Genomic DNA, 27,162 nt, shown 5'->3' with positions numbered 1-27,162 from the left:
CCACTCAAAAGCCTGCCATCCATGGATTCTGTCAGTGTTTTGATCTGTTCACCATCAACATTGCGTGCAGCAGCAACCACAGCCTCCCAGACACTGTTCAGAGAGGTGTACTGTTTTCCCTCCTTGTAAATCTCACATTTGATGATGGACCACAGGTTCTCAATGGGGTTCAGATCAGGTGAACAAGGAGGCCATGTCATTAGATTTCCTTCTTTTATACCCTTTCTTGCCAGCCACGCTGTGGAGTACTTGGACGCGTGTGATGGAGCATTGTCCTGCATGAAAATCATGTTTTTCTTGAAGGATGCAGACTTCTTCCTGTACCACTGCTTGAAGAAGGTGTCTTCCAGGAACTGGCAGTAGGACTGGGAGTTGAGCTTGACTCCATCCTCAACCCGAAAAGGCCCCACAAGCTCATCTTTGATGATACCAGCCCAAACCAGTACTCCACCTCCACCTTGCTGGCGTCTGAGTCGGACTGGAGCTCTCTGCCCTTTACCAATCCAGCCACGGGCCCATCCATCTGGCCCATCAAGACTCACTCTCATTTCATCAGTCCATAAAACCTTAGAAAAATCAGTCTTGAGATATTTCTTGGCCCAGTCTTGACGTTTCAGCTTGTGTGTCTTGTTCAGTGGTGGTCGTCTTTCAGCCTTTCTTACCTTGGCCATGTCTCTGAGTATTGCACACCTTGTGCTTTTGGGCACTCCAGTGATGTTGCAGCTCTGAAATATGGCCAAACTGGTGGCAAGTGGCATCGTGGCAGCTGCACGCTTGACTTTTCTCAGTTCATGGGCAGTTATTTTGCGCCTTGGTTTTTCCACACGCTTCTTGCGACCCTGTTGACTATTTTGAATGAAACGCTTGATTGTTCGATGATCACGCTTCAGAAGCTTTGCAATTTTAAGAGTGCTGCATCCCTCTGCAAGATATCTCACTATTTTTGACTTTTCTGAGCCTGTCAAGTCCTTCTTTTGACCCATTTTGCCAAAGGAAAGGAAGTTGCCTAATAATTATGCACACCTGATATAGGGTGTTGATGTCATTAGACCACACCCCTTCTCATTACAGAGATGCACATCACCTAATATGCTTAATTGGTAGTAGGCTTTCGAGCCTATACAGCTTGGAGTAAGACAACATGCATAAAGAGGATGATGTGGTCAAAATACTAATTTGCCTAATAATTCTGCACTCCCTGTAGTGTAAAGGCTGGCAGGCGCTGTAGCGCAATACGAGTCAGTCATATGGACACTTGCCTCCGTATTTAGGTTCAAAGACCTGCATGAGGCGAGCATCATAGTGCAACTTATTAAAAGACCTAAATATCCAAGAGAAATGGGATAAAGCTGTGTATGTTGTCAAGAGAATGGAAACGTCCAACTCTAATAAAGTACTCAATTAGAAGGAACACAGTAAAAGAGTCAAGTGTAATGCAGGTGTGGTGAATGTGGTGGTCAAGAGTGAGAAAAGTAAATTATAGTGAAATGACAAAAAGCATGAGCTCAAGATAAGGGAGCTAGTGCGAGTTTGGCAAGCGATCACACTACGATGTTTCAAAGATAATTTTCATGAGTCCTTAAGCTCCATAGAGAAATAAACTCATTAATGTGGTGCAAGGAGTTATAAGTGATCAGTGATGATGATAATGAGGTTTAGGTGGCATATGTGAATGAGCACGAAGACGAAATAGTTAATGTAACAGAAGCATATTCCACTCCCAACTGTAAGTGTAGGCCTGGACCTTTGATAGTGAGGAGTGCTTTGCGTGAAGAACTGAATCGATTACATGCTAATGCCACATATGAATCGACTGAGGTTTCTGAATTGTTCAGCCATATTTTTCTGACAAGGAAAACAAATGGAAAGATCATTATGTATATAAGCCTTGTGGTGTATTTGAATAGACCACTATCTTTTTCCAAATATAAATGAGATGTTAGCTACTGTTGGTGATACGAGGTATTCTCCACTTTACACATAGTGCCTAACAGCAAATTATATTGTGCCTGGCACTCAAACACTCAACTTCCATTGTTGCACACAAGGGGGCATATCAGTTCATAAGAATGCCATAAGAAACTGTATTACTTTTCTTTTTCAATTTATGTGGCAATAAAAGTCCGGTTGTAGCTCTAACTCGATCAAATGCGAGACCCATTGCATTGCAAATGCTTGTTTTCTTTACATTCTGGAACATTTAATCCTTGTCTGCTTGAACCCACTAAGGGCTTTTACTGGATTTGAATGTGCTGATTTGATGCAGTGCCTGCAGGGGGCGCATTTCCCCGGTGACCTCTCTTCTGCAGATTCAGTCCCGTTACCTGCAGACTGCACACACATCTCCTCAACCAGCAGTGCGGGCGGGCCCGCGGGCGACGGGTGTTGTCCGGGTGTAAACACACAAGTGGTAGACAAGGAAGGGTGAGCGCGTCCCACCAGCGTCGGATTCTTTTCACACACCGCATGTGTTCAAGCGCTTCATGCAGCCTGTGAACATCTCCCACAGTTGTTGGAACGTTAATACAACACTTAGCGGAAAATCCTTTATATGAATAATAATTACAATAATGTTTATCATACCAGTATAATTAGCAAGAATTGATACAATATGCCGTCTTTACACTTATGATTAACGGATAACTTTGTCAGCACGACACCGCTAGTTATCAGAAGCCATGCTCAGGAAAAATATAATTCAAACATCAATAACATTGAAACCCGTACTTAGTTTAAGTAGTTATCGTCCCGAAAGAAAAGTTCATTTTAGGAAGGGATCTAGCCCAGGGTTCATTTGTACTAGGCAAAGCCTTTAGTTACCTAGGCAAGGCCTCTTATAGGAGTTCCTTACCTATGCTTCAAAGGCCAAGTCCCCTTTGGAGAAACCCCAACGTGTTATTCCACTTAAAATACAGCACACACCTATCCCCCACACGGGCATGGCTTGGCGGAAGGTCACAACACCAGACTCCCAAAACTCGTAGGCATATCTCACACCTTACAGGCAACAGTCCAGGACCGCCATAAAGGGGACTGGCATTATTCCTCAGGCCCTGCACGTTCTAGAGCCCGTTCTCTTTCAGCAACTCATATTTGATTGCTAGTAAGCATATTTCACTTGTAATGTGGGAGCTTGGGTAGCCAGACCAGTAAATGGTGGCAGATCCCATTTTTAACTACCTTGGTGTACGTTTGTTTATTTAATTCATAGAAGCAGTGCTGCTTATCTCACCTATCTAAAATGGAAGAAATATCTAGAGGGCCCCGCATTAGGTCATTGTCCCAGGACTCACACTAACTAGCTAGTCATGGACAGTGAGGACAAGAACACACCATCTACCACTACCATATTGATCATGGGAAGAGCAACTGAATAACTCCTGCCCTGAGTCATCATTGGCACTGCCTCCGTCCTACACATAGACAGAGCTCCATAGGAGGCAGTTTGTCTCCCCACCATCATCCCCTATGAGCAATCTGAAGATAAAATTAAATCATTCATCCTCTTGTCCCTTAGAAGTGTGCACCTTCTAGTAAGGGGAATGATTATGTGTATTCTTCAGTATTTGATCTTTCATACATTCACCTGTTAGATTTATTCCCTAGCACCAGGATTGGAACCTTTGGTAGTCAATATTGATATAACAGTATCTGAATACAGCAAAACAACATTGAAAACAATGTTAGACTACAGTCAGCCACTCCACCTAATTATGGAACGCAAACTCTGGCCAGTGAGGTGAAGGTATCTGTGCTCTAACCCTCCTCAGAGGCATTAACTGTCAGATTTACCACCACACCGCTTCAGGACAGCAAGGAATACTCTTAGCGTCCTCTACTCTTCTCAGAGTAGGCATATTATGCTCTTTTGTGACTGGGAGGCTGTATCCTTGGTGCTTTTTAGGTTGACTTTGGTCACCATTGCAGATTCCTATCTCAAACGAAAGCTTTATTCAAACCATAACATTTTATTCAAGCCATGTTCTTTGCGTTGGGTGAGGACCATTTTTTTTTCAGAAGACCTTCCCACACAAATTGTATTTATGATCTCCACAAGCCTGGGCATGTTCCTAAAGATGTGTGCACCTATGGGACATTTAGTTCTAACACCTTCAATGGCAGGGAGGGATGTCTTCTTCAAGCCTTAAATGCGAACTCCACAGGGCAGTTTCAGTGAAGAGTGTGATCTTACAATATGCTTCAAAAGTGAAGAAGTAGAAGTTGGACTAGGTCACAGATTCTTCTGCTGAACTGCAGTTGACCCCAACGAAAAGGCCCTCTCCTCCTGTCATGAAGGTGCAGACTTCTGGCTCTGGTTGGACTGATTCAGGCAATTGCACATCAAGACTATCTTCTAATTTCTTTCAGCTTGTAAAGCAATGACACCATTGCTGACAGGCAAATGTAAACAATCTTTGTAAAACATTTTGCCAACGACCTTTCTGATGGTGAGGACAGAAGCACTGATTATGGTAAAGACTCAATTAATGAAGTTAAAGTCACTGAGGCGCGCACTATTGACGACAACCTTCCCATCAATGATGCCCAACCTGTGGACAAAGACCTTTCAGTTCAGTGATCATCCCGTCATCAAAGGCCACCCCATCAACGAAAGCCTTACCATCAACAAAGACCAAACCATCAGTGAAAACCATCCTGTCAACGAAGACTACACCATCGACAACCATCTTCTTAGCATTGATCATGCCAAAGAGCACTTCATCAACAGCAGGTTCAACAACTGCAGTGACCACTACACTAATGTTGGCCGTACCACAAATGCCAGTTGCAGCAACAGTACCATTGATTTCACTGTTCGCTCCAATAAAAGTCTTTCAGAGCAGCTTATGCAGCCTTTAGATGATTCTTCATCTTGGCGCAGCAAGAGCAAATTGGAATTTGTGGATCTTGCCAAAGAAGGAGGCAAACTTATATATTCGCATGATGATGAACTTGCCGAGAGGGGTGTCACAAGCAGAAGGTCCATATGATTTGGACATGCATTGCATACCACGGAATTCTGAGGAAGAAGAGAATTATGGTTTCCAAGAACCCTCCATTATGAAGGACTTCAATTTCATGTTTGTCCTCCATTTTAGTCACAGGTGCCATCGGTGCAAGTCCCCAAAGACTTTTTGACTCTATGAAGCAACTCATGCAAGGTTTCTACAGTAGGTTAGCACCACTAGAACCTGTAATCCCTCAGCATGTAGATCCACAGTAATTCATTTCTCAACCTCAGCCAGTGTGGTTACATCCATCAAATCTTTCAGCACCACCTCCCCTTCTGTTGGCTGCCGAAGACATTATTCCTGAACCAACTTCTAAACCTTTAACTCACCCCTATAACGAATGATACATCCCTTGATTCTGATAATGATCACTCAGCAAGCAGCTCCACAGTCATTATCTTCTCAACCGCAGCCAATATGGGTACATTCATCAAATCTTTCAGGGCCACCTCGCTTACTGTTGCCTGCCAAAGGCAAGCTTGAACCACCTCCTAAACCTTTACTTGACACATATAACAAATGATACATCCTCTGATGCTGATGATGATCACTCCATCCATCAGTAGGAAATTGATATGTAATAGGATGATCAACCTGCCTAATAGAGCATCAAAAATATAGCTTCCTTTTAATATCTGTTGAAAACCCTTTGTGTGGACAAATCCAAGCGATCAGTAAGGCTGTTCTCATCTTAGACCAACTTTGAGAAGTTTGACCTGAATGAGTCATACAACTACAGCCACAGCCTTATTTTCTCACATAAAAAACATGAATCTCCTGATTCTGAGCCAGCCTGCTTATTGAACCAGATGAAGACCGATTCTGTTATATCTGTTACATTGCAAAAAGGGTCACAGAATTAATTGTGGCATTGTGTGGTTCCAACAGATCGTGTGGGAAAGTCCTGGATAAAATGGGCATAAGAACAGTTTTTTTGCTGCAGTTCCAGTGAAGGTAGCAAACACTACCACTATATTACCAAGTCATGAATGGCAGTGGTGGCATGACATTTCCTCTTTTTTGGAGAAATTACCTCATGAGGGTCAAGAACAAAAAATGTTTTAATTAAAGAGGACAATTACGCTCTTTGACGCTAATAGATGCTTCATTTGATGATTCAAATACTAGATATCATCAGAGAGCTAGAGGTGAATTCAAAAGACGTGGGTGACTTAGAAGCAGATCTTTTCGGCCTGATGAAATGTCCATGGTTCTTAGCATGCCCATTCAATGGACATTTGTTTAGCAAAATTGCAAACAATTCACTGCATTCTATAAAAATGGATACAGACAGTGTCAGCAAATCGCTGTTTTTCATTCTTGCGGAAGAAGATTTATGATTATCTTTGAGCCGTACACCAAATCACATCCCACTGCTCGGTTTTAGACATAGTAAGGTATGGGCACACCATAGAATTCTCCTCAAACCCGCTGCCAACATCTCCGAAACAGGAACATTATTTCCATTTGGAGGCTCTAATGTGAGAAATGATCAAACTGTTCTGCAAGTCGGTAATAAAAGCCCCAAAACATCAGGGGGTTCACTCCATATTTTTTCTCGTTCACAACAAAAATGTAAAGTGGCATTCTATTTTGGGTTTGAGAGACACAAACAAATGTATAAGAAACCAAAGTTTCAGGATGATGTTCCCACAGTCAATCAACCATTTGGATTACTTGGCATCAGTAGATCCTCAAGATGCTTATTCTCATCTACCAGACATCCTTGGCATCGAATATTTGTGAGTTTTATGGTTGACGGTTGCGGAGCTCCGGTGGCTGCATACCTAAGAAGGTAGGGAGTAAAAGTCTTTCCAAACCATAACTTTCAGATTACTGGAAACATTGTGCCTCACTCTTGACAAAAAAATAATCAGTCCTTACTCGGTCACAGCTCTGTTCTTAGGGGAATGCATCTGTGCAAGAACTCTAAAGGCATATCCTTCCTATAAGAGGGAGGAGAGACTTATAAATGTATCTGAAGACATTCAAAAAATACCTCTAGATAATTCCAGCTATCATATAAGCACTGACCTGGTGGAAATTCTTAGATCACATCTATGCCAGTCAATGTTTTTACATCGTTGAACCTCAATATAATCTCACAACAAATATCCCATTTAATCTTTGGGGTGCTCACTTACAGGATATCACCACAAGTGGTCTTTGGGATCCTTCTATTTTTAAAACTATTTTTATTGGTCATTCTCTTGAGTCAACCCCAGCTAGCTCCGTTGGGAATACAGGATGACAGAAGTACATGACACATATTTTGCATTACGGCCAACAGAAAAAAACTAAAAAACACAGCAAACCGAACATGTGCTCAGTGTGCAGGACAATCACATTCGTACTCTCCAGAAGGATCTGGCCCTCCATCAGAAAAGAATCTTCGTATAACATCCGGGGCCTGAGAGCAGTCTGCCTGGCCCTGAAACATTTGTCTTTAATTGACTACACTTTATTACTTCAGCAAACGAGGGGGGCAAGATTGCAGTTTCTGTTGCAGGAAGCCCAGCTTCTTTGGCACTGGGTCTTGAAGCATGTAATCACACTGACAGTAGAACATGTGCCATTTCTTCAAAATGTGCCAGATGCTCTAGACAGATGTAATGCAGATTGTCACAAATGTGAGCTGGACATCAGGCAATTACAGCTTGTGTCCGAAGGTGAGGGAAGCATCCTCTAGACCGGTTTGTAATACCGGAAATGTCCACATGCCACACATCTGGAGGCAGACAGTGGCTTCCCAGGACTGAGAGCTAAATGCTTCTGATTCCTTGATCAGGGAAATTTGCTTGCACTTTCCCTAATTCCACTGGTTCCAAGGGTTCTTTGACAGATAAAGAAAGAACTGCGAGCAATCATACTAATTGCACCAGCATGGGTCACGCAGTTGTGGTACGTGGATCGTTGAGATTTCTCAGTAGAAACGCTGTTCCAATTCAAGCTGGATCCATGCCTCCTCTCTAAGGACCAGGGTCGGGTTTTTTATCATGGTCCAGCCTCCCTGGACCTAACTGCCTGGCAACTTCTGATTTAGAGCTTGGGCTCCTCAACATACCATTGAAGTGCAGCAAAATTCTGAAAGCTACTAGGGCAGCCTCCGCCGTGAAAGCTTATTCCCTTAAATGTTAAAGTTTTTGCAGATGGGCATCAATACTCTTTAATTGCGCCCTCATGAAATCTTACCTTATAAAACTAATTTAGCAGTATAAGGCCTGAAGTATTATTCCCTAAAATACATCGGATGTCTGTCTCCACATATCTAAAAACTCCTAGGTTGACAAAACGGTTCAACTCTTTGTCTCTTACGGAATTTATGCAAATTCTACCAAGGACTGCCTGTTGTCAAAACATGACAAAGCTTGCCGATTTCCATCTGTGTCTATTTCGGGCGTGTGAAAGCTGGGCAGCTCTTGAGAAGCAGAATAGAAGTACACCCCAGTAGGGAAATGGTAGCCACATGTGCATTCTGTGCAAGAATGCCCTTGAAAGACATTTGCAAGGCAGGGACCTGGACTTTAACACATACCTTTGCAAGCACTATTGCTTGGCGCCCCAGTTGAAGACGGAGACAGCAGTTGGATGAGCAGTGCTGTGCAACCAGTTTCATTAAGGTGAATCTCACTTCCCATTACACCTCGGCTTTATATAAATTACTGCTTTGGTACTCTTAATTCAACAGTGACGGAGTCAGCCCGGCAACTTTTGGACCAAGGGTCTCATGTAGCCGTGATTCTACTTGATCTTAGCGCAGCTTTTGATACGGTGGATCACAACCTTCTCTGCTGTAGGCTCTCTGAATTAGGGATAGGAGGCTTAGCATTGTCCTGGCTGTCCGCTTTTGTCAAAGGTAGATCTTTTCAAGTTCTGGATCGAGCCTACTTTTCCGATATCTTTCCATTGACTTGTGGAGTTCCTCAGGGCTCCTCCCTGAGTCCAACTCTTTTTAATGTTTATCTATCCCCGCTGGCTAAAGTGATCGCTCCCTACAATCTATCTTTGGTCACCTATGCCGATGATACTCAACTTGTGGTATCACTATCTAGTTCTGGGGACTCGTCTGTGGCCAACCTTTCGTGTTGTATGAAGGACATTGGAGGTTGGATGATCCAGTCTAAGCTTAAATTCAACGATGGAAAGTCAGAAGTCATTGTACTAGGCAATGCCCCCCCAGCCTCTCCCCTCTCACTGCACTCTGAGGCTTTCAACAATCTTCCTCCTCCCAAGGACCAGGTAAAAAGCCTTGGTTTTTGGCTGGATTCTCGCCTGACCATGGATTATCAAGCAAAAAGAGTCTCCTCTACATGCTTTGGCATTTTAAGAGTCCTTAGGAAAATCTTTAATCTTCTTCCCCCTACGGCCAGAAGAATCCTCGTTCAAACTCTGATCCTTTCCCGTCTGGACTATGGGAACTCACTGTTTCTCAGCGCCCCGGCCTATGTCATAAAAAAGCTGCAGACAGTCCAGAATGCAGCTGCCAGGCTTCTTATCAATCTTCCCAGACATTTATCCGCTAAGCCTGCTCTTTCAACACTTCACTGGCTCCCCGTTAAGCAGCGCACCCATTTCAAAGCCCTATGCATTGTTCACAGAGCCCTTCAAGATAAGGGCCCGATGTTCCTTAGAAAGCGGCTATATCTTTATGCCCCCTCTCGAAGTCTGAGGTCCTCCTCCTCCCGACATGTGACCATCTCGCAGTCTAAGAGAGCCTGGGGGGCCAATTCCTTTTCCACTAAGGCCGCTCGTCTCTGGAACGATCTTCCCTCTGAACTTCGTTATGAACCCTCAGAGCAGCTTTTTAGAAAAAAACTCAAGACCATTCTTTTCTGTAGGTAACTCTCTGAGTTCTCCTGTTGCCAGCACTGGTCATGTTAGGTTAGCGCTGGGATGCCTTAGGGTAACTACGCGCTTTATAAATCCTTAAAACTAAACTAAACTAAACTTAATTCAAGATTGTTAATCTACGAATCATCTGAAGCAGAAGGAGAAATGTTTATTTACCTGTAACTAAAGGTCTTCAGCATTGCTATCTTTCATAGATATACATGTGTCTAACCTCCTCCTCATTCAGGAGGCTACTAGTTTTTCCTTCAGATCGGCTATGGAAATCTCACAGTTGGTGCCCTTGAAGAGAGTTGAGACACAAAGCCTCTCCATCTCATTAGCCAGAGTTCAGGTCACATAATGAAATGGATTGGCTGTAGGTAGTCTACGACTGATTTCAATATTGTTTTGCTGCATTCAGATACTGCTGTGTTAACATTCATTACCAAGGCTTCACAGTCTGACGGCAGGGAATTATTTAAGTATGTGAATCTCTGAAAGATACCAGTGCTGAAGAACTGTAGTTACAGGTAAGCGACATTTTCAAACTGACCTCATCAATAACACGAGCACTACGAACGGGATGCTGGTCGCAAGCCAGCTCCTTATAACCAGTGCTTTAAATGGGCCGGTACTGTCCGGTACCAGCACTTTTTTATTTTTAGAGGGAGAGTACCTGCTCTTCTCAAGAAAAATGTAATACTTTAAATTGAAGAGTTCCGGCACTTCTCTGGAATAAGCAGGTACTCTGGTAGAGAGTACCTGCACTTCTATTTTTCCATTTCAAGCACTGCTTATAACACAATGTAAATTCATAACTGAGAGTCAGGACATGCTCTGGCACTAAGGGGCAAGACACACTCACCTGGGGTTAGGGAAAGGCCCAAGACTGAACCCCCAGAGGAGTCCCCTCCATAAGGAAACAAAAGTGAACCACATACCGCAGAATCCCGAAGCCCATGGAAGGGCATACAATTTGTTAATAAAAAACTGCTTAACATAACTTCGATTCTACACTGCGCCACCATAAGCAGGTGCCACACCTCTACCTAGGAGAGCATGTGCTACACCAATACCGGCTTCTGCACGCTCATGCCTAACAAGTCCTACACATTCACAGAGGCCGCTAAACTATGTTACCTTCTTGGGACTGGTTCTCATGCCTTGCAGTGCTAGCGCCATGGAGCAACCAACAGAACTAACAACCCACAGCAAGTATGGCTCCAACATCTCATGGATGCCCAGAGACCACACCAGTGGTACACGTGCGCCATATAAACACAAATAACAGCATAGCATCACATTGTGGGGTGAGGCAGTTGGTGCAAAGGGCATAACATAGAGCCCTGAGTCCCTCTGTTTCAAGGAGGGCCTGACCAGTCCTCTGGCTGAGGCCTTTACGTAGCTGAGAAGCAGCTAAAAAGTGACATTATGGGGTCCCTATTAAATTGTATAGGGAGCCCATCACTTTGCATTACACCAGTTTGTGTATCCTAAATAGTGCTCTTTGCACACATCATTAGTGAGTCACAAGGAAGACAATGCCGCCAGACTTTTAAAAATTACTAAAAAAAGCAAATGCATGTTACATATACAAGTTAAGCAGAACACTTCTTGCATGTAGAGCTGTGGTCGGTTATGCCCTGTTTTTTGCTGCCGTGAGTGCTTGTAACTGCAGTAACCCGCCCCCTCGCTCTTCCACGCATTTCAAAGGCCCAGAATCCAATTCCACCGGTTTTATTTTGTTTTCAATCCTCAGCGGTCGACTTCTGCTGCACTGGGCCCAGAAGCTGATATTGTTTTAAAAATGATGAGATTGTAAGACACTAGATCAGGTAATTCTCTTTCTCCAACTGCTTTTGTAAAGATTATGTGCTAGTGCGGTGTGTTTTGTGCAGTAATTTGGTTTCCCTGGGATGAAATGGCGGGGACTGCAGCCGAGGAATCGCTACATAATGATAGTAATAATGTGGTATTTACTTACCACTTGTAGCTATAGGCTCACGTCAGTGAGCGCAGTAAGTAAACGGTGTCCTTTGCCTCCACTCCAACGGGATTCGTTTTCACCCACCAGACAGCGACTCGACCGCAGCTAGGCCCGGGCGCCATGGCTCATCTCGGCTCGTGGCACGCGGTAATCGCTTGGCATTGGCTCTGCGACTAATACTGGTGGCCATGCTCATTAAATTGTAACTGAGGAATACCCTCGTGTGCAAAAGATCTGTGCAATAATCACTCACCGTTTTGCATGTGCATGTTCCCAAATCATGTGAGAGGTTGTGGGTAAGGGCCTGAGCTGCCGAGCTGGAGAACCAGGTTCGAGCCTCAGCGAGGGCTCAACAGCCTGTGATTCGGGGCAAATCGCCTAATCTTCCCGTGCCTACCACAACAGGAATGTGTCCTTGTGTAAGCTAACTGGTGCTTATGTAAAGCGATCCAATACCTTCGGGGTTGAGTTCGCGGTATATAAAACAGCAAAAATAAAAAAATACTTTTGCCACACATTAAGCTGCGTCATGAAACTATTTTCACAATTCCCGCCGCAGATTTTCTGCTTAACCAATTCTCTTGTGTAAAAAATATTCAAAAAAGTGTAAGCGTTAGAAAAACACACGTTTCATAAAATGCGGGGATCCAATCATTGAGGTCTTTACAGTATTACACAGAGGCTTACACGCAGGTCTGGGGGTGCACAGGTATGAGCATACACCCACGGCCCCAACCCCACCCACATCTAACATGAATGCTGGACCCCCGTTTTACTGACGTAGGCAGCTCCTCTGTTCAGGGTGTCAATACATGTAAAGACTGAACTTTTGAAACATGCTTACTGCTTACCTGCATTATATTCAAGTGGATCGTCCTCGATTGCCGTTCGAGCTGCACTGAATACATATTCATCTCAGTGAATTTGCATTTGGCCCTCCCTTGCTCCATATCCTGCAGGTTTATCTCGATAAATATGCACATATTTATCATAGTACTACATCCTATATTGGTGAATGTCTCGCATGCTAATAGTTTCACCCGGGATCGTTGTAGGGACCCTACAGGGATCAGCGATACATGTACCCCTCCGCTAAGCTTTGCGCAAAGGAGCTATTTGTAGTTTTTTTTCTAACCACTGTAAAAGCAGCTTTTTATTTTATCTTTGCTAAGGAACAAGTAATGTTCCCCGTAATTGGAACATTATACTAACGGGAACTCCTTAAGAATCGTCATAGGGGAAGTTTCGACTTTAGGAAGCCATGAAGTTGGCTCTGTTGGTTAATGCCATCCCTAGAGAGGGTTATGAATCTTGCTGGTACCGATACAACCTTTGTTACAAGGATGGTAAAGCGCAACCGTTAAGTGCTGAGTTGGGTAACAGTAGTAGCGGTTGTAACGGACAGAGAGTCTGCGTTTTTTATGGTGGGTCCTACATCAATGTGTACTATTTTTATGATTTGTAGGTGAATTTTACATGTCATCCAGGGCCCTGAAACTGCAATATGTCTTTTAAGCTATGCATGAGATGGAGACCTGTAATACTGGGGGTCCTGTGTCTTAATTGCATTGTTCCTATTTAGGAAAGTGCCCTTGTTGGCATGGTTACCCCCCACTTTTTGCCTGATATTGATGCCAACTTTGACTGAGAGTGTGCTGAGATCCTGCTAACCAGGCCCCAGCACCAGTGTTCTTTCCCAAAATCTGTACCTTTGTTCACACAATTGACACACCCCTGGCACCCAGATAAGTCCCTTGTAAAAGGTACCCAGGGTACCAAGGGCCCTGTGGCCAGGGAAGGTCCCCAAGGGCTGCACCATGTATTATGCCACCCTGGGGGGACCCCTCACAAAGCACATGCACACTGCCTTTGCAGCTTGTGTGTGCTAGTGGGGAGAAAAAGGCAAAGTCGACATGGCACCCTTCTCAGGGTGCCATGCCCATAAACCACAGCCTGTGGCATAGGTAAGTCACCCCTCTAGCAGGCCTTACAGCCCTAACATACAGTGAACTATACGACAGGTGAGGGCATAGCTGCATGAGCAATATGCCCCTACAGTGTTGAAGTCCATTCGTAGACACTGTAAGTGCAGTGTAGCCATATTGAGTATATGGTCTGGAAGTTTGTCACTACGAACTCCACATCTCCATAATGGCTTCACTGAATACTGAGAAGTTTAGTATCAAAACTCTCAGCACACTAAACCCACACTGATGCCAGTGTTTGATTTATTGAACAATACACCCAGAGGGCATCCTGGAGATGCCCCCTGTATTTTACCCAATCCTTTAGTGCAGGGTAAAAGACTTACTGGGCTGTGCCAGCCTGCCACTAAGAGACAAGTGTCTGGCCACATGGGATGAGAGCCTTTGAGCTCTTGGTGGCCAGAAACCAAGCCTGCACTGGGTGAAGGTGCTTCACACCTCCACCCTGCAGGAACTGAAACACCTGGCGGTGAGCCTCAAAGGCTCAAGCCTCTTGTTACAGTGCCCCAGGGCACTCCAGCTAGTGGCAATGCCCACCCCCGGACAAAGTCCCACTTTTGGGATCAAGTCTGGCAGGAAAATTAGGGAAATCAGGAAGGAGTCACCACCTCGGCTGGGACCACCCCTAAAGTGTCCAGAGCTGACGTGACCCCCCTCCACTTTGCAAAATCCTCCATCTTAGTTTGGAGGACAGGGACCAATAGGTTTAGGTCTGTGTCCCTCTCCCCAGAGGGACTGGACACAGGAAGGGTGTAGCCACCCTCTGGGACAGTAGCCATTGGCTTCTGCCCTCTGGCCCCTGTAACACCCCTAAATCCAGGATTTAAGGGCTCCCCTGAACCTAAGTTGGCAGATTTCTGGTGATCTCAAAAGAAGAAAGAAGGACTGCTAAGCTGAAACCCCAGCAGAGAAGAAAGAAGACAAAAACTGACTTGTTCCTAGCCCTCCGAGTCTGTCTCCTGCTTCAAAAGCCCTGCAAAAGAAGGCGAAGCGTCTTGTGGGTCCAGCGACCTCTGCCAAGCCTCCAGAGGACTGCCTGCACCACAGAGGAGCAAGAACTCCTGTGGACAGCGGCCATGTTCAAGAAGAAACAACACTTAAGGACTCCAGAGCATCCATGGATCCGCGAGTCCAGGATCACTCTGCACCTGATGCCCATGGCCCGCGTGTCCAGGTGGCCCAATCGACTCGGGAGGATCCCCAGCGATTCTGAGCAAGTGCCCACCCTGGTTTGACTCCTCCTGTCCTCCATGACAACGCCTGCAGTGTGAATCCAGAGGACCCCCCCCCTGACCACGACAACACTGAACGAAGATAACCGATGGCAAAAAGTACACTGCACCCATAGCCCCCTGGCCTTGGGGAACCTGACCTCCAGTGCAGCAACATTCAGCAGGCGGCCATCCTACTTGTCCAGCCTGTGGTTTTTTGGAACGACCCCCTGGAACCAGCCTGCATTCTAGGTGACCCCCGGGGTCCCCTCACAGGCAAGCATTGGGAGCCTGACGCTGTATTTGCACCCTGCACCCGTCCGCCCCTGCACCGCTGAGGGTGTGTGTTTGGTGCTGACCAATTAGCCCCCACCCCACTCATCCCCCAGGGTCCTCTACGCCCCCCAGGTCTGCCCTCCGAAGACGCGGGTACTTACCTGCAAGCAGACCTGATTCCGGGTACCCCCAGACCATGTTAAATTTGCCTCACCTTTGACCTCTGCACTCAGCTGGCCCTGTGTTGCTGGTGGTGGGTGTTTGAGGTTAACTTGAACCCCAAAGTGTGGACTTCCTAACCCCAGGGACTGGAACTGTAAGTCTTGTACTTACCTGTAAAACGTACTAACTTTTCTTCCCCCCAGGAACTGTTCTGAAAATTCCACTGTCAGCTTTTAAAATAGATTATTGATATTTATTCAAAAACTGTACAACTTACCAATTCCAATCAAAGTGGTATTGATATATATGTGAAATATTTATTTATGTACTTACCTGCAACTTGAATCTCGTGGTTCTACAACTAAATTAACAACAAAAAAAAATTATATTTAAATACAATTGGTCTGGAGTTGTCATTGAGTGTGTACTTCTTCTATTGTCTGTGTGTGTACAACAAATGCTTTACATTACCCTCTGATAAGCCTACTGCTCGACCACACTACCACAAAAGAGAGCATTAGTATTATCTTCTTTATCCTCTGTTAAGCCTCAGGGGAACCCCCGGACTCTGTGCACACTATATCTCACTTTGATATAGTAGATACAGAGCCAGCTTCCTACACTGTTAGCTTAATAAACCTAAAAACATTAAGCACATGTCCTGAATGGTAGCCGCGGGCCACCATTTTGTGTTGTGAATGGGTGATAGGTGTGTGTTCAACTGTAACAGGAGTGGTCTTTATACAATGTACGTCTTTGTGGCTCAAGAGAACTTGGTTTCCCACATTTCCTATTTTAGTGCTAAACTACTATACCCGTAGAACAAGACACTTCTGCTCCTGTATTTCTTGAAGAATGTTATCTTTCAACCATTAGGAAGTTTTATTTCATACAGCTGTTAGCTTTTAGGAGAGCTGCACTGTTCATTCACAGTAAGGTCTGAGATTGTGAGGGAGTTTCAGGGTTGCACATGAGATTAATTAATTGAATAGTCACAGCACTAAGGGATCCATGTATGCCTTCTTGCCCCGTGGGCTGTCAATTCATTATAGGAAGCAACGTCTGACGATGCAGGTAGAGCGAGGGAAGTATAGTTTTCAGATTCTCCTGTGCTACTAATGTACATTTATTAGGATCTGCATTCATCCTTCTCATTCACTAGAGTATGTATTGTTTTGTCCACTTCTTTATTATATTCAAAGTTTAAAGAGCGAGATCAGCTGGAAGGCATCTTTAAATTTTGGAGGAGTCCAGATCCCAAGGTCTTCCAGATCGACAAGATGTGGGATTTAAGAAACAGGCAGTATCTTGGCACACGGTACGACTCCAGAAGAGGAGCCTACGACTGGGACTTGACGATGAAGCTACATGACCGAGGGGTGAGTCATGCCATCTGCAGACATGGCAGATTGGAAGACATGGAAGCTCACTGTGAAAACCACTTGACTGATTGCACCAAGATGTAACATTGATGCAGGACTGTTAATAAATTCCAGACACCCCAGTATACTGAAAATACCCCAACCTGGTTAGCACATTCTGCAGAGTGTGCTCTTAAAATAACTGTCTTACTGTGAATATTGTAACATGATTAGACAACTTACTCCGTAGAGTTTATGGCATATTGGTAAAGTTATTTTGCAGAGTTAAATCTAGAATCGGAGGCTCACTATGCTATGATTGCTCTAAGGTGGCTGGCCCAGTTTCCAGAATTAATTCTAGAATGACCACACCTTGTACAAGTTTGATTTAAGATGTTGAAATCGAAGAGAAGACTTTAGTTCGAGTCCAAACTCATTGTTCAAGTTTTAATCTAAAATGTCTAACTCACTCTGCAGAGTATGAGTTGAGATGGCATCTCACTGCTCATTTTGCAGCCAAGACAGGCTGATGTATTGGGTAGGTGTTACTCTGAAATGGTTGACTCACTGCGGTGTAGTACAGGCATCCTGTTCAGCAGGGTCCTGACGAAGATATTGAGCATTTATGCCTGTTTGAACAAGGGTACAATTTGTACAATCTGATCGGCGATGAATACATTCAAGCTGGGCAGATCCAGACTGAAACAGGTACATAAATGAAACAGTTGTCTATTTCATATCCAGGGCCTCATAATGAAACCGACTTTATACTTTTGTTATTCCACCTGACTCTTTTTTATTAATGCTTCAGCCCACTTTAACTGCGTTGATATTTTGCAAGCCGTCCAGCATTTATTTCGTGTTGTCAGCCAATTTCTGCATCATCCAGTGGGCCGCCGATGGATAGAGGAAATCTTGTGACTGCTGATTCACCAGTCTAGATAAACATTTCAGACTCATGCATCGGCAATCCCAGGGATGTCTGTTGCCAGATTGTGTGATTAATACCACATGATGTAACCATGTGAATCTCTGTTTCTAGGCTGGCGTGATCAGTAGGCAAGAATATTGCAGGTGGCGGGAGAAAGGAGCGGCTTTTGAACTCCGAGAAGGAATCTATGACTTTCCCAACAACTCGCTGGCCTCTGGTCTACTTCTGAAACTTGTGAGTATGATATTAATTGTCAGTAGTAAGCGCCCATCAGACAGTGACTTGGCCATAGGTTCCCCATACACACGAGCCCACTGTTGAGGAGTCTGGTTGCCAGCTCCTCACATTTATAAGCCTTCGCTCACCACAGTAGAGCTGTCACCAGCTCTCCTTATCAACTAGCTAGCCATAGCAAAACTGTCTTTATCCACCCAATCTGCACAAAGGTACCCAGTCATCCCCTATCCATAGTCAGAAGTCCATCTAAGAGGAGTTCAGTCACCAGTTACTCCTAATTAACAAATAACCTCAAAGGAGTTCAGTCATCTAGTTCTGATGTGCCACATCCCATCACAAAGAAGCTCAGTCGCTTGCTCCCTGTATAAAGAAGTCCATTGTAGATGTACTTATTTACCAGCCCCTTAAATTCACAGCCCCTTCTCCGGAGTGCCCTGTGACCAGTTTCCTCAAGTTCCATTCCTTTTTACAAGAGGTCGGTCACCAACCTCCCATATTTTGAGGCTCATGCTAAAGGCATTTGGTCACCACCAGCAAATATTTAGTCCCATATCTGGTCACGAGTTTATCATCATAACATACACATCTCAGAGAACCTTGGACATACGTGCTCCTTGATTACAAGACTAAACTTTTTGGAGCTTGGTCTCCTGCTCCCTGTATTTACTGGTCCATTCAAGAAGTGGGTGGATGAAAGCTGCCAACGCCCAGCAGCTCTTCGTAGAGTAGCTTGGTCTGCAGCTCCCTGTGTGTATATATTAGTCCAGTTTAGAGCACATAGCAGCCTATTTCGGGATTTCAGGCAACAAGTTCCTACATTTACATATCCATTCTGTGGCAGGTCAATCACTAGCCCTCTATATTCAGAAAGCTGTTTCAGAGGAGTGCAATCACAGGCGGCATGTTTACAGTCACAGTACAAAGCGTATTGATCATCTAACAGTCCAATTTCAGAGTCACCTGCATTCCATACTTGAAATCCCACCTAAGGGATGCTTTGTTACCAAAGCTCCATATCTACAGACCAATATCATACAGTGATGGACTCCCTAGCAATATATAAAGACAACTGGAGATATTCTGTACATTCTCAGTGATATATATGTATTTCTCTTGTATAGAAAGGCGAGAAGGTTCCTGCTCGGGGATATTGGGGTGACATTGCCACTGGACCATACATAGCCTATGGAACCGAGTCTGAAGATAAAAGCTTAATGAAAACAGCCAATGGTGTACACACAAAGGTAATTACTTATATATCCTACATGCACTTTTTTCTTTTTGCCTCTTCTCTGCTTGCCCTTCCACGTTCTCCAAGCTGGCATCCTCCTCTTTATTCTGTTTAATCTACATTATCCCACGATTAGCTGCCTGATCAATACAACTATTGTATAGCCGAGTGCTGTCCATCCTAAGTACCTTCTCATTAACGTACAAAAGTTGCCAGGTGTCACTGCTGAACTGATTACTGGTGAACTGAAAATAGAAATCCCATCTCGTACATCCTCAAAAGTCTTCACTGTCTCCCCTTTCGAGTTGAAGTAATGCCCAAATCCTCTATAAATGCTATAAGTGACCAACCACTTCCAGTGCAGGATTGTGCCCAGTCTCCTCCAGACAGAATTGAAATGTTTGCACTTTCAGCTACTCTCTTTTCTCTTCTGCAGTATTTTCACAAGGGTCTTCTATGCTGTGGACCAGCTTCCTACTTTATTTGAAGTTTGAGAAAGGCACTAAAGCTTACCTTTTTGCGCTTCCAGCTTCGTGTTACTCTCCAATGCTAGTACATGCCCTTTACCACATCTCATCGGTTCACAAGCCTGGCCTTTAGAATGTAGTGCATTCCAGAGCTAAGACCCACACTTTGGCCTTGGCCTGTAGAATGCAATGCCATTCCAGAATGAAGACCCGTAGAAAGTCCTGTCCATGGTAATGACCAGAAGAGCATACTGCCATTTCAGAGCTTACACCTGTAAGCCGATGGCCCGCTGGTATGGACGTATTGTGGGTACCACCGTTCCACAACTAGGACACACACACATGTACTGCTAATCCAGGACTAAGACACAAAGTGCTCATGAGCATGACCTGTACAGAATATTGCCATTTCAAATATTCAGTCCACACTCAGGTCTTCCACTGACCTGTAGAAGGTAACATCCTTACAAAGCTAAAATTCACACACAGGTCTACCTATTATGATGACGTAACAGGCTCCGTTATTCCAGCATTCAAGTCTAACAAAGACCTCGTCCATGACTTGTGATCCTCAGTCTACCTACTGCCATTTCAGAAGTTCAGCCCACCACACACAATTTACTAATCAATACTGTTCCGTCAACGACTCCATCCTGATTTAGGCTTCTCTGCCTCATCTTCTATCTTCCTCATAAGCCCCTACGGCAGGTGCTTATTTTATTTAAAAGAGAAGATGAGTGTAGGTGCCCAGATGTTTCTTAGGAGCCATCAGTGATGCTGCTGAATGTCAGGTTTGGTGAGTACCAAGACTGCATTGTCTGATTCCACTTCACACATTTCTTCCACCACCTTTGCTTCCTGTTTCTTTATCCCTTTGCTGCAGGTTCTTTTTCATCCTGCTATTCCTGTTTGTCCATGTTTTGCTGTCCTTATCTTCTTCCACCTTTCCCCCTTTTCTCCTTTTTTCTCTCTCTTGCTCTGGGTCAAACTCTGAGGCTGGAAAATGAGTCCTGGTTCCCAAAAACGAGTGCCGGTTCCCACCCCCTGCAGCCTCCTGCGCGAAGTAAAGAGGGAATCCCTCCATCATCATAGACCTACTCTGTATCATCCAAAAGAACTCACCTCAAACCCCCAAAAAACTAATTCCAGGGCTCCAAACAGGCTGAAGAAAAAGGTATTGTTTTGTTTTGTAAAGAAAAATAAGATGGACGAAGCCAGTCTTTGTGCTCTAATTTGCATGGAATGGAAATGAACATCGACACTGAAATTACTTCATTGAGAAAAACAACATGAATATTTGCTTAGCTGTAATTGAATCTAGTAGAAAGCAGTAATGAGACTGGGATATTTGTTAAGACATTGGTTCGTTTCCATGCATTACAAAGACGAGAGGGCGAGGGTTCTCTTGTTTAAAAGCTGCAATTGTAGTGATGTTGCCTGGTGTGCATTCAGTCATAGTCGAGGAGTGTTGACATGTTGTTAATATGGCAAGAGATGCCTATTAAAAGTAAAAGCGAGTTTGAAATTGTGCGTCCAGTGAGACAAATACAACTTGTTCATATTTAGCTTAGAAGCAAGGGCCAGATTCCCTTGTTAATATGACTGAGAAATGTCCTAGCTAGCGAGAAGGAAAGTTTCAATTCTATTAAGGACACGGAGGCGAGGATTATGCATCATCTTTCTTCAGTTTTTATTAACAGCAGGTTCACAGTTCAACAAAAAAACAACTACAATACCCATGGGACCACACCCCCATGGTAACCAATGTCCAATCACACTGCTATCTGGCTGTCCGTATAAATATGCCATCACGATGACGTCCATCCTTGACTTCACTGCGAACTGAAGTTAGATTGTCGCTAGGTAGATGTAGCCTCCGTTCCTAGGAATAAATGTGAACACTGAGATCAGCAACTATACTTTCCAAGTGTAAGAGGTAAGTAAAACAACCATCGGAACTCCCATCCCATCCATGGATCGAATACCAAGATTGCAACATCATAGATCGGTTAGAAAGCATACAGTGCCAAATATCACAGTCTCAATTCAAGAAAAATATATGAATACCACCTCCCAATCCGGTGAATTCATCGTGGGCGGGCGGCATGCCTGTGATGTCGGGTGAAATAATCCTCGCCTCCGTGTCCTTAATAGAATTGAAACTTTCCTTCTCGCTAGCTAGGAAATTTCTCATTCTATGTCAGGACCGGAGGCGAGGATTATGCATGTTCAAAGCTTACTTACCACTAATGAAGCGGCCTCATGAATAGGCTTAAAGTAGAACTTTTTAAACGTCGACTCTGACGACCAGTCAGCCGCGTTCATAATGTCGTCTAGTCTTCCCCCTACCTGGACTGCTTTGGATGCCATAGCGCCCCGGGTGGAGTGAGCTCCAAAGACCTGAACATTGATGCCCGCTTCCGTCAATATCCATTTGACCCACCGGGCAATGGAGGGGGAGGAAACCGCCCTGAAGGGCTTCTTAATTGAGATGAGCAATTGCCTCTCCCCCGGTGGGAGGAGTTCTGCTGTCACATCCTCATAAATCTTTAGGCATCGTACCACACACAATTTGGGAGTACACTCAAACGCTGGATAGGTTACCGACCTGGTATTACACTTTGTCCGTCGTGAAATCATGAAGGTCACTCCGTCTGGAGGTACTCTAGCGGAAATATCCGGAGCCCTAACGTCTGAGACTCGTTTACACGAGATGAGGCATAGCAGAGTAGCCAGTTTAACTGATAACTGCTTCCGTGAGAGGTACTGATTGTCCGGCCAGCAGGTCAATAGACGCAAAACCTGGTTGACATCCCATAGGGACGAATACCTGGGTTCAGTAGGTCTGGTCAGTCTAATGCCTTTCAGGAGTTTGCACACCCACCGGTGCTCCCCCACCGGGCACTTATTAACTGGGGGGTGACCCGCAGATATCGCAGATCGGACCGAGATGATCGTGCAATAGGACAGACCGGACGCCGCAAGATCGGCCAAAAAATTTATGTTCTCTTTCAGGGGATCCTCATCAATAGTCATAAACATTGAATATTCCCGCCCTTGTGCGGGGACCCCGGAGCATATATAAAATACACATATATTATTGTGTGTAAAAACAGCAATGCAGGCTATAATCATAAACAGGCTAAAAATGCTTTATTTCTATGAGGTATTTTTTTTTTTTTTCATATTATGAAATCACAATAGAGAATAAATATCTACCCAAACCCCTAAAACTGGGCTTAGGGAAGTAAGCAGCAGTAAACACTAGAGAAAAAGAGAAAAAAAAACTACATTGAAAAACCAATGGAGCATTCTTAGCCAATAGGCTGCATGCAGGTTAACACAGGAGAATCATAAAAACTTTGGCACCGTGCCTTTAAGACCCTGAGCACCTCCAGTATCCCACCATGCCTCAGGGGTGAAGGAAAGGTGACAGTTGGTTCACAGTTAGGTCAGTTCTTTTTTCCGGCTTCTTCTGAGAGGATCCTGGAGCATTGAGCTCTCAGTTTTTCTGAGTTTTTCTCAGAAAAATCCTTTAAAAAAGCGTTTTTTTCCTTTCTCATTCGACAGATAACATCTTTGTCTGAGCTTGGCAGTTTTTTCCTGACAGAAAAATCCCTTCACTTTTTGTCAAATGCCCTTCTTGTGGGAAGAAGAAGGCCCAGTCAGACCCACACTCTCTGTGTATTGTGTGCCTGCCTCAGAGTCACTGCCCTGACACTTGTAAGCACTGCAAGAATATGTCAAAGAGGACTCTGAAGGACAGAGAAAAGATCAGGCTACATGGGCTTCATGAGAGGCAGAAAACATCGTCCACTTCACTTCCCAGACAACCAGCAGGCCATTCTCAGGAGAGAATGGCTAGGTCGACGTCAGCAGGTAGGAAAGTACCTGTTTGTTCCCCGTCGACGTCGTCGCTACCACCGTCTCACCGGCATAGATCGCCGTCGACGGCGACACACCCGGCGTCGAGGGAACACCATCGCAGGGGCAGGTCTCCGTCGACGGCAGCCCGCCGATCGACGTCGAGCCATCGCCGGCGTGCCCGGTCGCCGCCAAAGGCTGTGCGCCCCCGACGTCAAGAGACACGACGTCGAAACCGCCACGACGGCATGAGAGACATCCGCCGTCGGCCTCGCACCGCTCCACGTCGAGGCACACGACGGCGAGCAGGTCGAGGTCCAAAGATCGCCGTTCGACGTCGAGACACTCTACGTCGAGACACTCTACGTCGAGACACTCTACGTCGAGACACTCTACGTCGAGACACTCTACGTCAAGACACTCTACGTCGAGACACTCAACGTCGAGGCAAGAGCAACCGGTGGGGCGCCCTTCGACGTCGACACAGGTTTTACCTGTCCCGCAGGGAGTAGAACATCGCCCCACGCCAGACAAGGCTGCACCATCTCCAGTGGTCTCCATACCGAGCGACTCATCTCATTCAAGAGCGGCATCATCTGGGCATGTTTCGCCCATCAATCTATCTCCAAGATGGCTAGAGAGCCTTAACAGACCAGCGGCCTCCCCGGATTCGCAGTATTCGCGAATGTACTCGCCTACTGCCTCCCTGCCAAGAACGCCATCACCGACAGCAAGGGCAGGACGGGCTCGTTCTGCTCCTCGTCAACCGACCGCGAGGCCTGGGCGCTCTGCTACAGCGTCTCGCAGCAGGTCTCGTTCTCAACGACGATCCAGGTCTCGTTCACGAAGAAGATCACCCTCTTGGTCGTCGTCAGGATCATCTGTCGGGCGTTACTCCCCCACCCTAACAGATTCTCCACCTGCTAGGGTCTCACCGGTGGATGACATTACCACGTTTAACGAGGTGCTGTTAAGAGGAGCGCAGAAATTAAACATAGAGGTTCCAGAGCCATCTACCTCCTCGTCAGTCATCTTTGAGACTCTGCAACAGAGATCAGCGTCAAAAAAGCTGCTGCCTCTAGTGCCTGGTTTGTTGCAGCCAACCATGGACACTTTTCTGGCCCCAGCCACCCTCAAATCTGCCCCGGCTAGGATTCTAAAAAAATACAAGGCTCCCGAACAGGACCCTTTGTTCCTCAGGAAGGATCCGCCACCGGACTCGGTAATATTAGCCGCAGCCCGAAAGACCCACTCAGTGGCATCATCATCCACGGTCCCCCCGGATAAAGAGAGCAGGCATCTAGACTCTCTGGGGAGAAAGATGTGCGGTACGGCGGCTTCGGCAATGAAAGTCTCCAGTGCTTCTGCACTCCTGGGCAGGTATGATCGTTCTCTGTGGGACTCTCTCAATAGATTCACCGAGAAATTGCCCAGAGAGGACAGACAAGATTTTCAAGAGATCCTGCAAGAGGGATGCCTGGTATCCAACCAGGTTATCACCGCGGCGGCAGATGGGGCGGATTTAGCTGCACATGGGTACGCACATGGAATCTGTGCAAGGAGGTCTTCCTGGCTGAGACTCACTGGTTTAAAGCAGGAAGCACAACAACGCATCCTGAATCTCCCATTCGCCGGGAACTCGCTGTTTGGTGCCCATGCAGACGAGGAAATGGCCCGCATGAAGACTGAGGTGGATACCATGAGGGCAGTGGGCCTGGAAAGGAAGAAAGATTTCAGGTGGAGGTATAGGCCTTATGACAGGCGCCCTTTCCAGCAGAGGGTTCAAACCCCTCACTGGTCCCAAAGGTCACAGCAACGGCAGGGACACCCTCTTTTTCAGCGAAGGAACACAAGGGAGTGAGGGTCAAGTAGACCTCAACAGTCCACTCCGAAAGCGCTGGCCAAACAATGAGATCTCACTTCCCTCGACACTGTACACCACTCCGGTGGGGGGAAGTATTACAGGTTATCTTCACGAGTGGCACTCTATCACAAGAGACAAATGGGTGCTCAATATTGTCGAAAATGGCTACTTTCTTCTTTTCAAACAGCCTCCACCACACTTGCCACCAACCAAATGCAATCCATCTCATCTCATCCTGCTGCGCAAAGAGGCTCTCGCCCTCTTACAAAAGAATGCCATAGAAAAGGTTCCACCTGCGCACAGAGGAAAGGGGGTTTACTCCCGTTACTTTCTGGTGGCGAAGAAGGGTCGAGAGGGCGTTTTCAGACCAATTCTGGACCTACGGCTGCTGAACAAATACATAAGGAAACAGAAGTTCGCGATGCTAGCGCTTCACCAGATTTTCCCTCAGCTACATCAGGGAGACTGGATGTGCTCCATCGACCTGCAGGATGCATATTTTCACATCCTAATAGCTCCCAAACATCGGAAATTCCTGCGCTTCCAAGTAGCGTTACAGCATTATCAGTTCAGAGTTCTACCATTTGGCCTAAAATCTGCCCCACGCGTCTTCTCGAAATGTATGGCAGTGGTAGCGGCGCAGCTTCGAAAACAAAAGATATTCATCTACCCATACCTAGACGACTGGTTACTGAAGGCTTCTTCTCCGGAGCAGGCGAGAAGCCTTCGGGACATTGTGCTCAGAGTTTGCGATTCTCTAGGTCTTCAGGTCAATTACCAAAGTCAACCTTGATTCCAACACAGAACCTTCACTACCTGGGAGCTATAATAAACACAGAACTCCAAAGAGTGTATCCTTCGGAGGAACGACTATCCTCAATAGACAGGAAGTGTCAGGACCTGTTGAAAGCCAACACGCCTACGGCACGTCGGGTGACATCGCTGCTGGGCTCCATGGCATCATGCATTTTTATTTTCCCAAATGCCAGACTCCACATGAGGCCCCTCCAAGAGGCATTGGAGAGCAACTGGAGCCAAAGGACAGGTCGCTGGGAGGACAGAGTGCGACTACCGGCAGTAGCACTTCAGTCATTGAAATGGTGGATGCACAGACCTCACCTGTCAGTAGGTGCTCCCTTTCACCAGGTAGTTCCATCCGACACTCTGGTAACGGATGCGTCTCTTCAGGGATGGGGGGCTCATCTGGGTCCCCTTCAAGCTCAGGGCCTGTGGTCAGACAAGAAAAAGCAGTACCACATCAATCTGCTAGAACTCAGAGCGGTCCATCTGGCTCTCAAGTCTTTCATACCACTAATTCAGGGGAAAACTCTCCTAATACAAACGGACAATACAACCACAATGTATTATTTGAACAAACAGGGGGGGACGAGATCCCTACCCCTATCTCGAGAGTCCCAAACGATATGGCATTGGCTCCTGGCCAGAGGAATGTCACTTACAGCGGTTCACCTGCCAGGTCAACAAAACGCGAAAGCAGATTTCCTGAGCAGACACCTAGAGGACGCACACGATTGGGTCCTACACGGCGAAGTCGTCGAATACATCTTCGCTCAATGGGGTCGGCCTCAACTGGATCTCTTCGCAGACGAAGTAAACAAGAAATGCCCAGACTTCGCATCCAGGTTCTACCGTCCGGGATCTCGAGGGAATGCCCTGTTGATCGACTGGTCAGGGATATTTTCTCTACGCCTTTCCGCCGATTCCCCTCATACCGGCAGTGATC

The 27,162-nt window shown here is 45.7% G+C and overlaps 1 protein-coding gene across 3 annotated transcripts in view; it reads left to right on the top strand.

The window, feature by feature from the left end:
* DNAAF3 (dynein axonemal assembly factor 3) overlaps nucleotides 1-27,162 on the top strand; it is a 165,376-nt gene that overhangs the window by 93,955 nt on the left and 44,259 nt on the right. For all 3 annotated transcript variants that reach the window (XM_069200750.1, XM_069200751.1, XM_069200752.1), the window contains 3 exons: nucleotides 16,666-16,842; nucleotides 17,867-17,989; nucleotides 19,114-19,236. In XM_069200750.1, the coding sequence (XP_069056851.1) occupies nucleotides 16,666-16,842; nucleotides 17,867-17,989; nucleotides 19,114-19,236 (423 nt within the window). The remainder of the gene's footprint in view (nucleotides 1-16,665; nucleotides 16,843-17,866; nucleotides 17,990-19,113; nucleotides 19,237-27,162) is intronic.

This window comes from Pleurodeles waltl, chromosome 7 (assembly GCF_031143425.1).
Source record: "Pleurodeles waltl isolate 20211129_DDA chromosome 7, aPleWal1.hap1.20221129, whole genome shotgun sequence".
NCBI lineage: Eukaryota > Metazoa > Chordata > Amphibia > Caudata > Salamandridae > Pleurodeles > Pleurodeles waltl.
The sequence above is the reverse complement of the archived record's forward strand: the minus strand, read 5'-3'. Positions and strand labels throughout refer to the sequence as shown.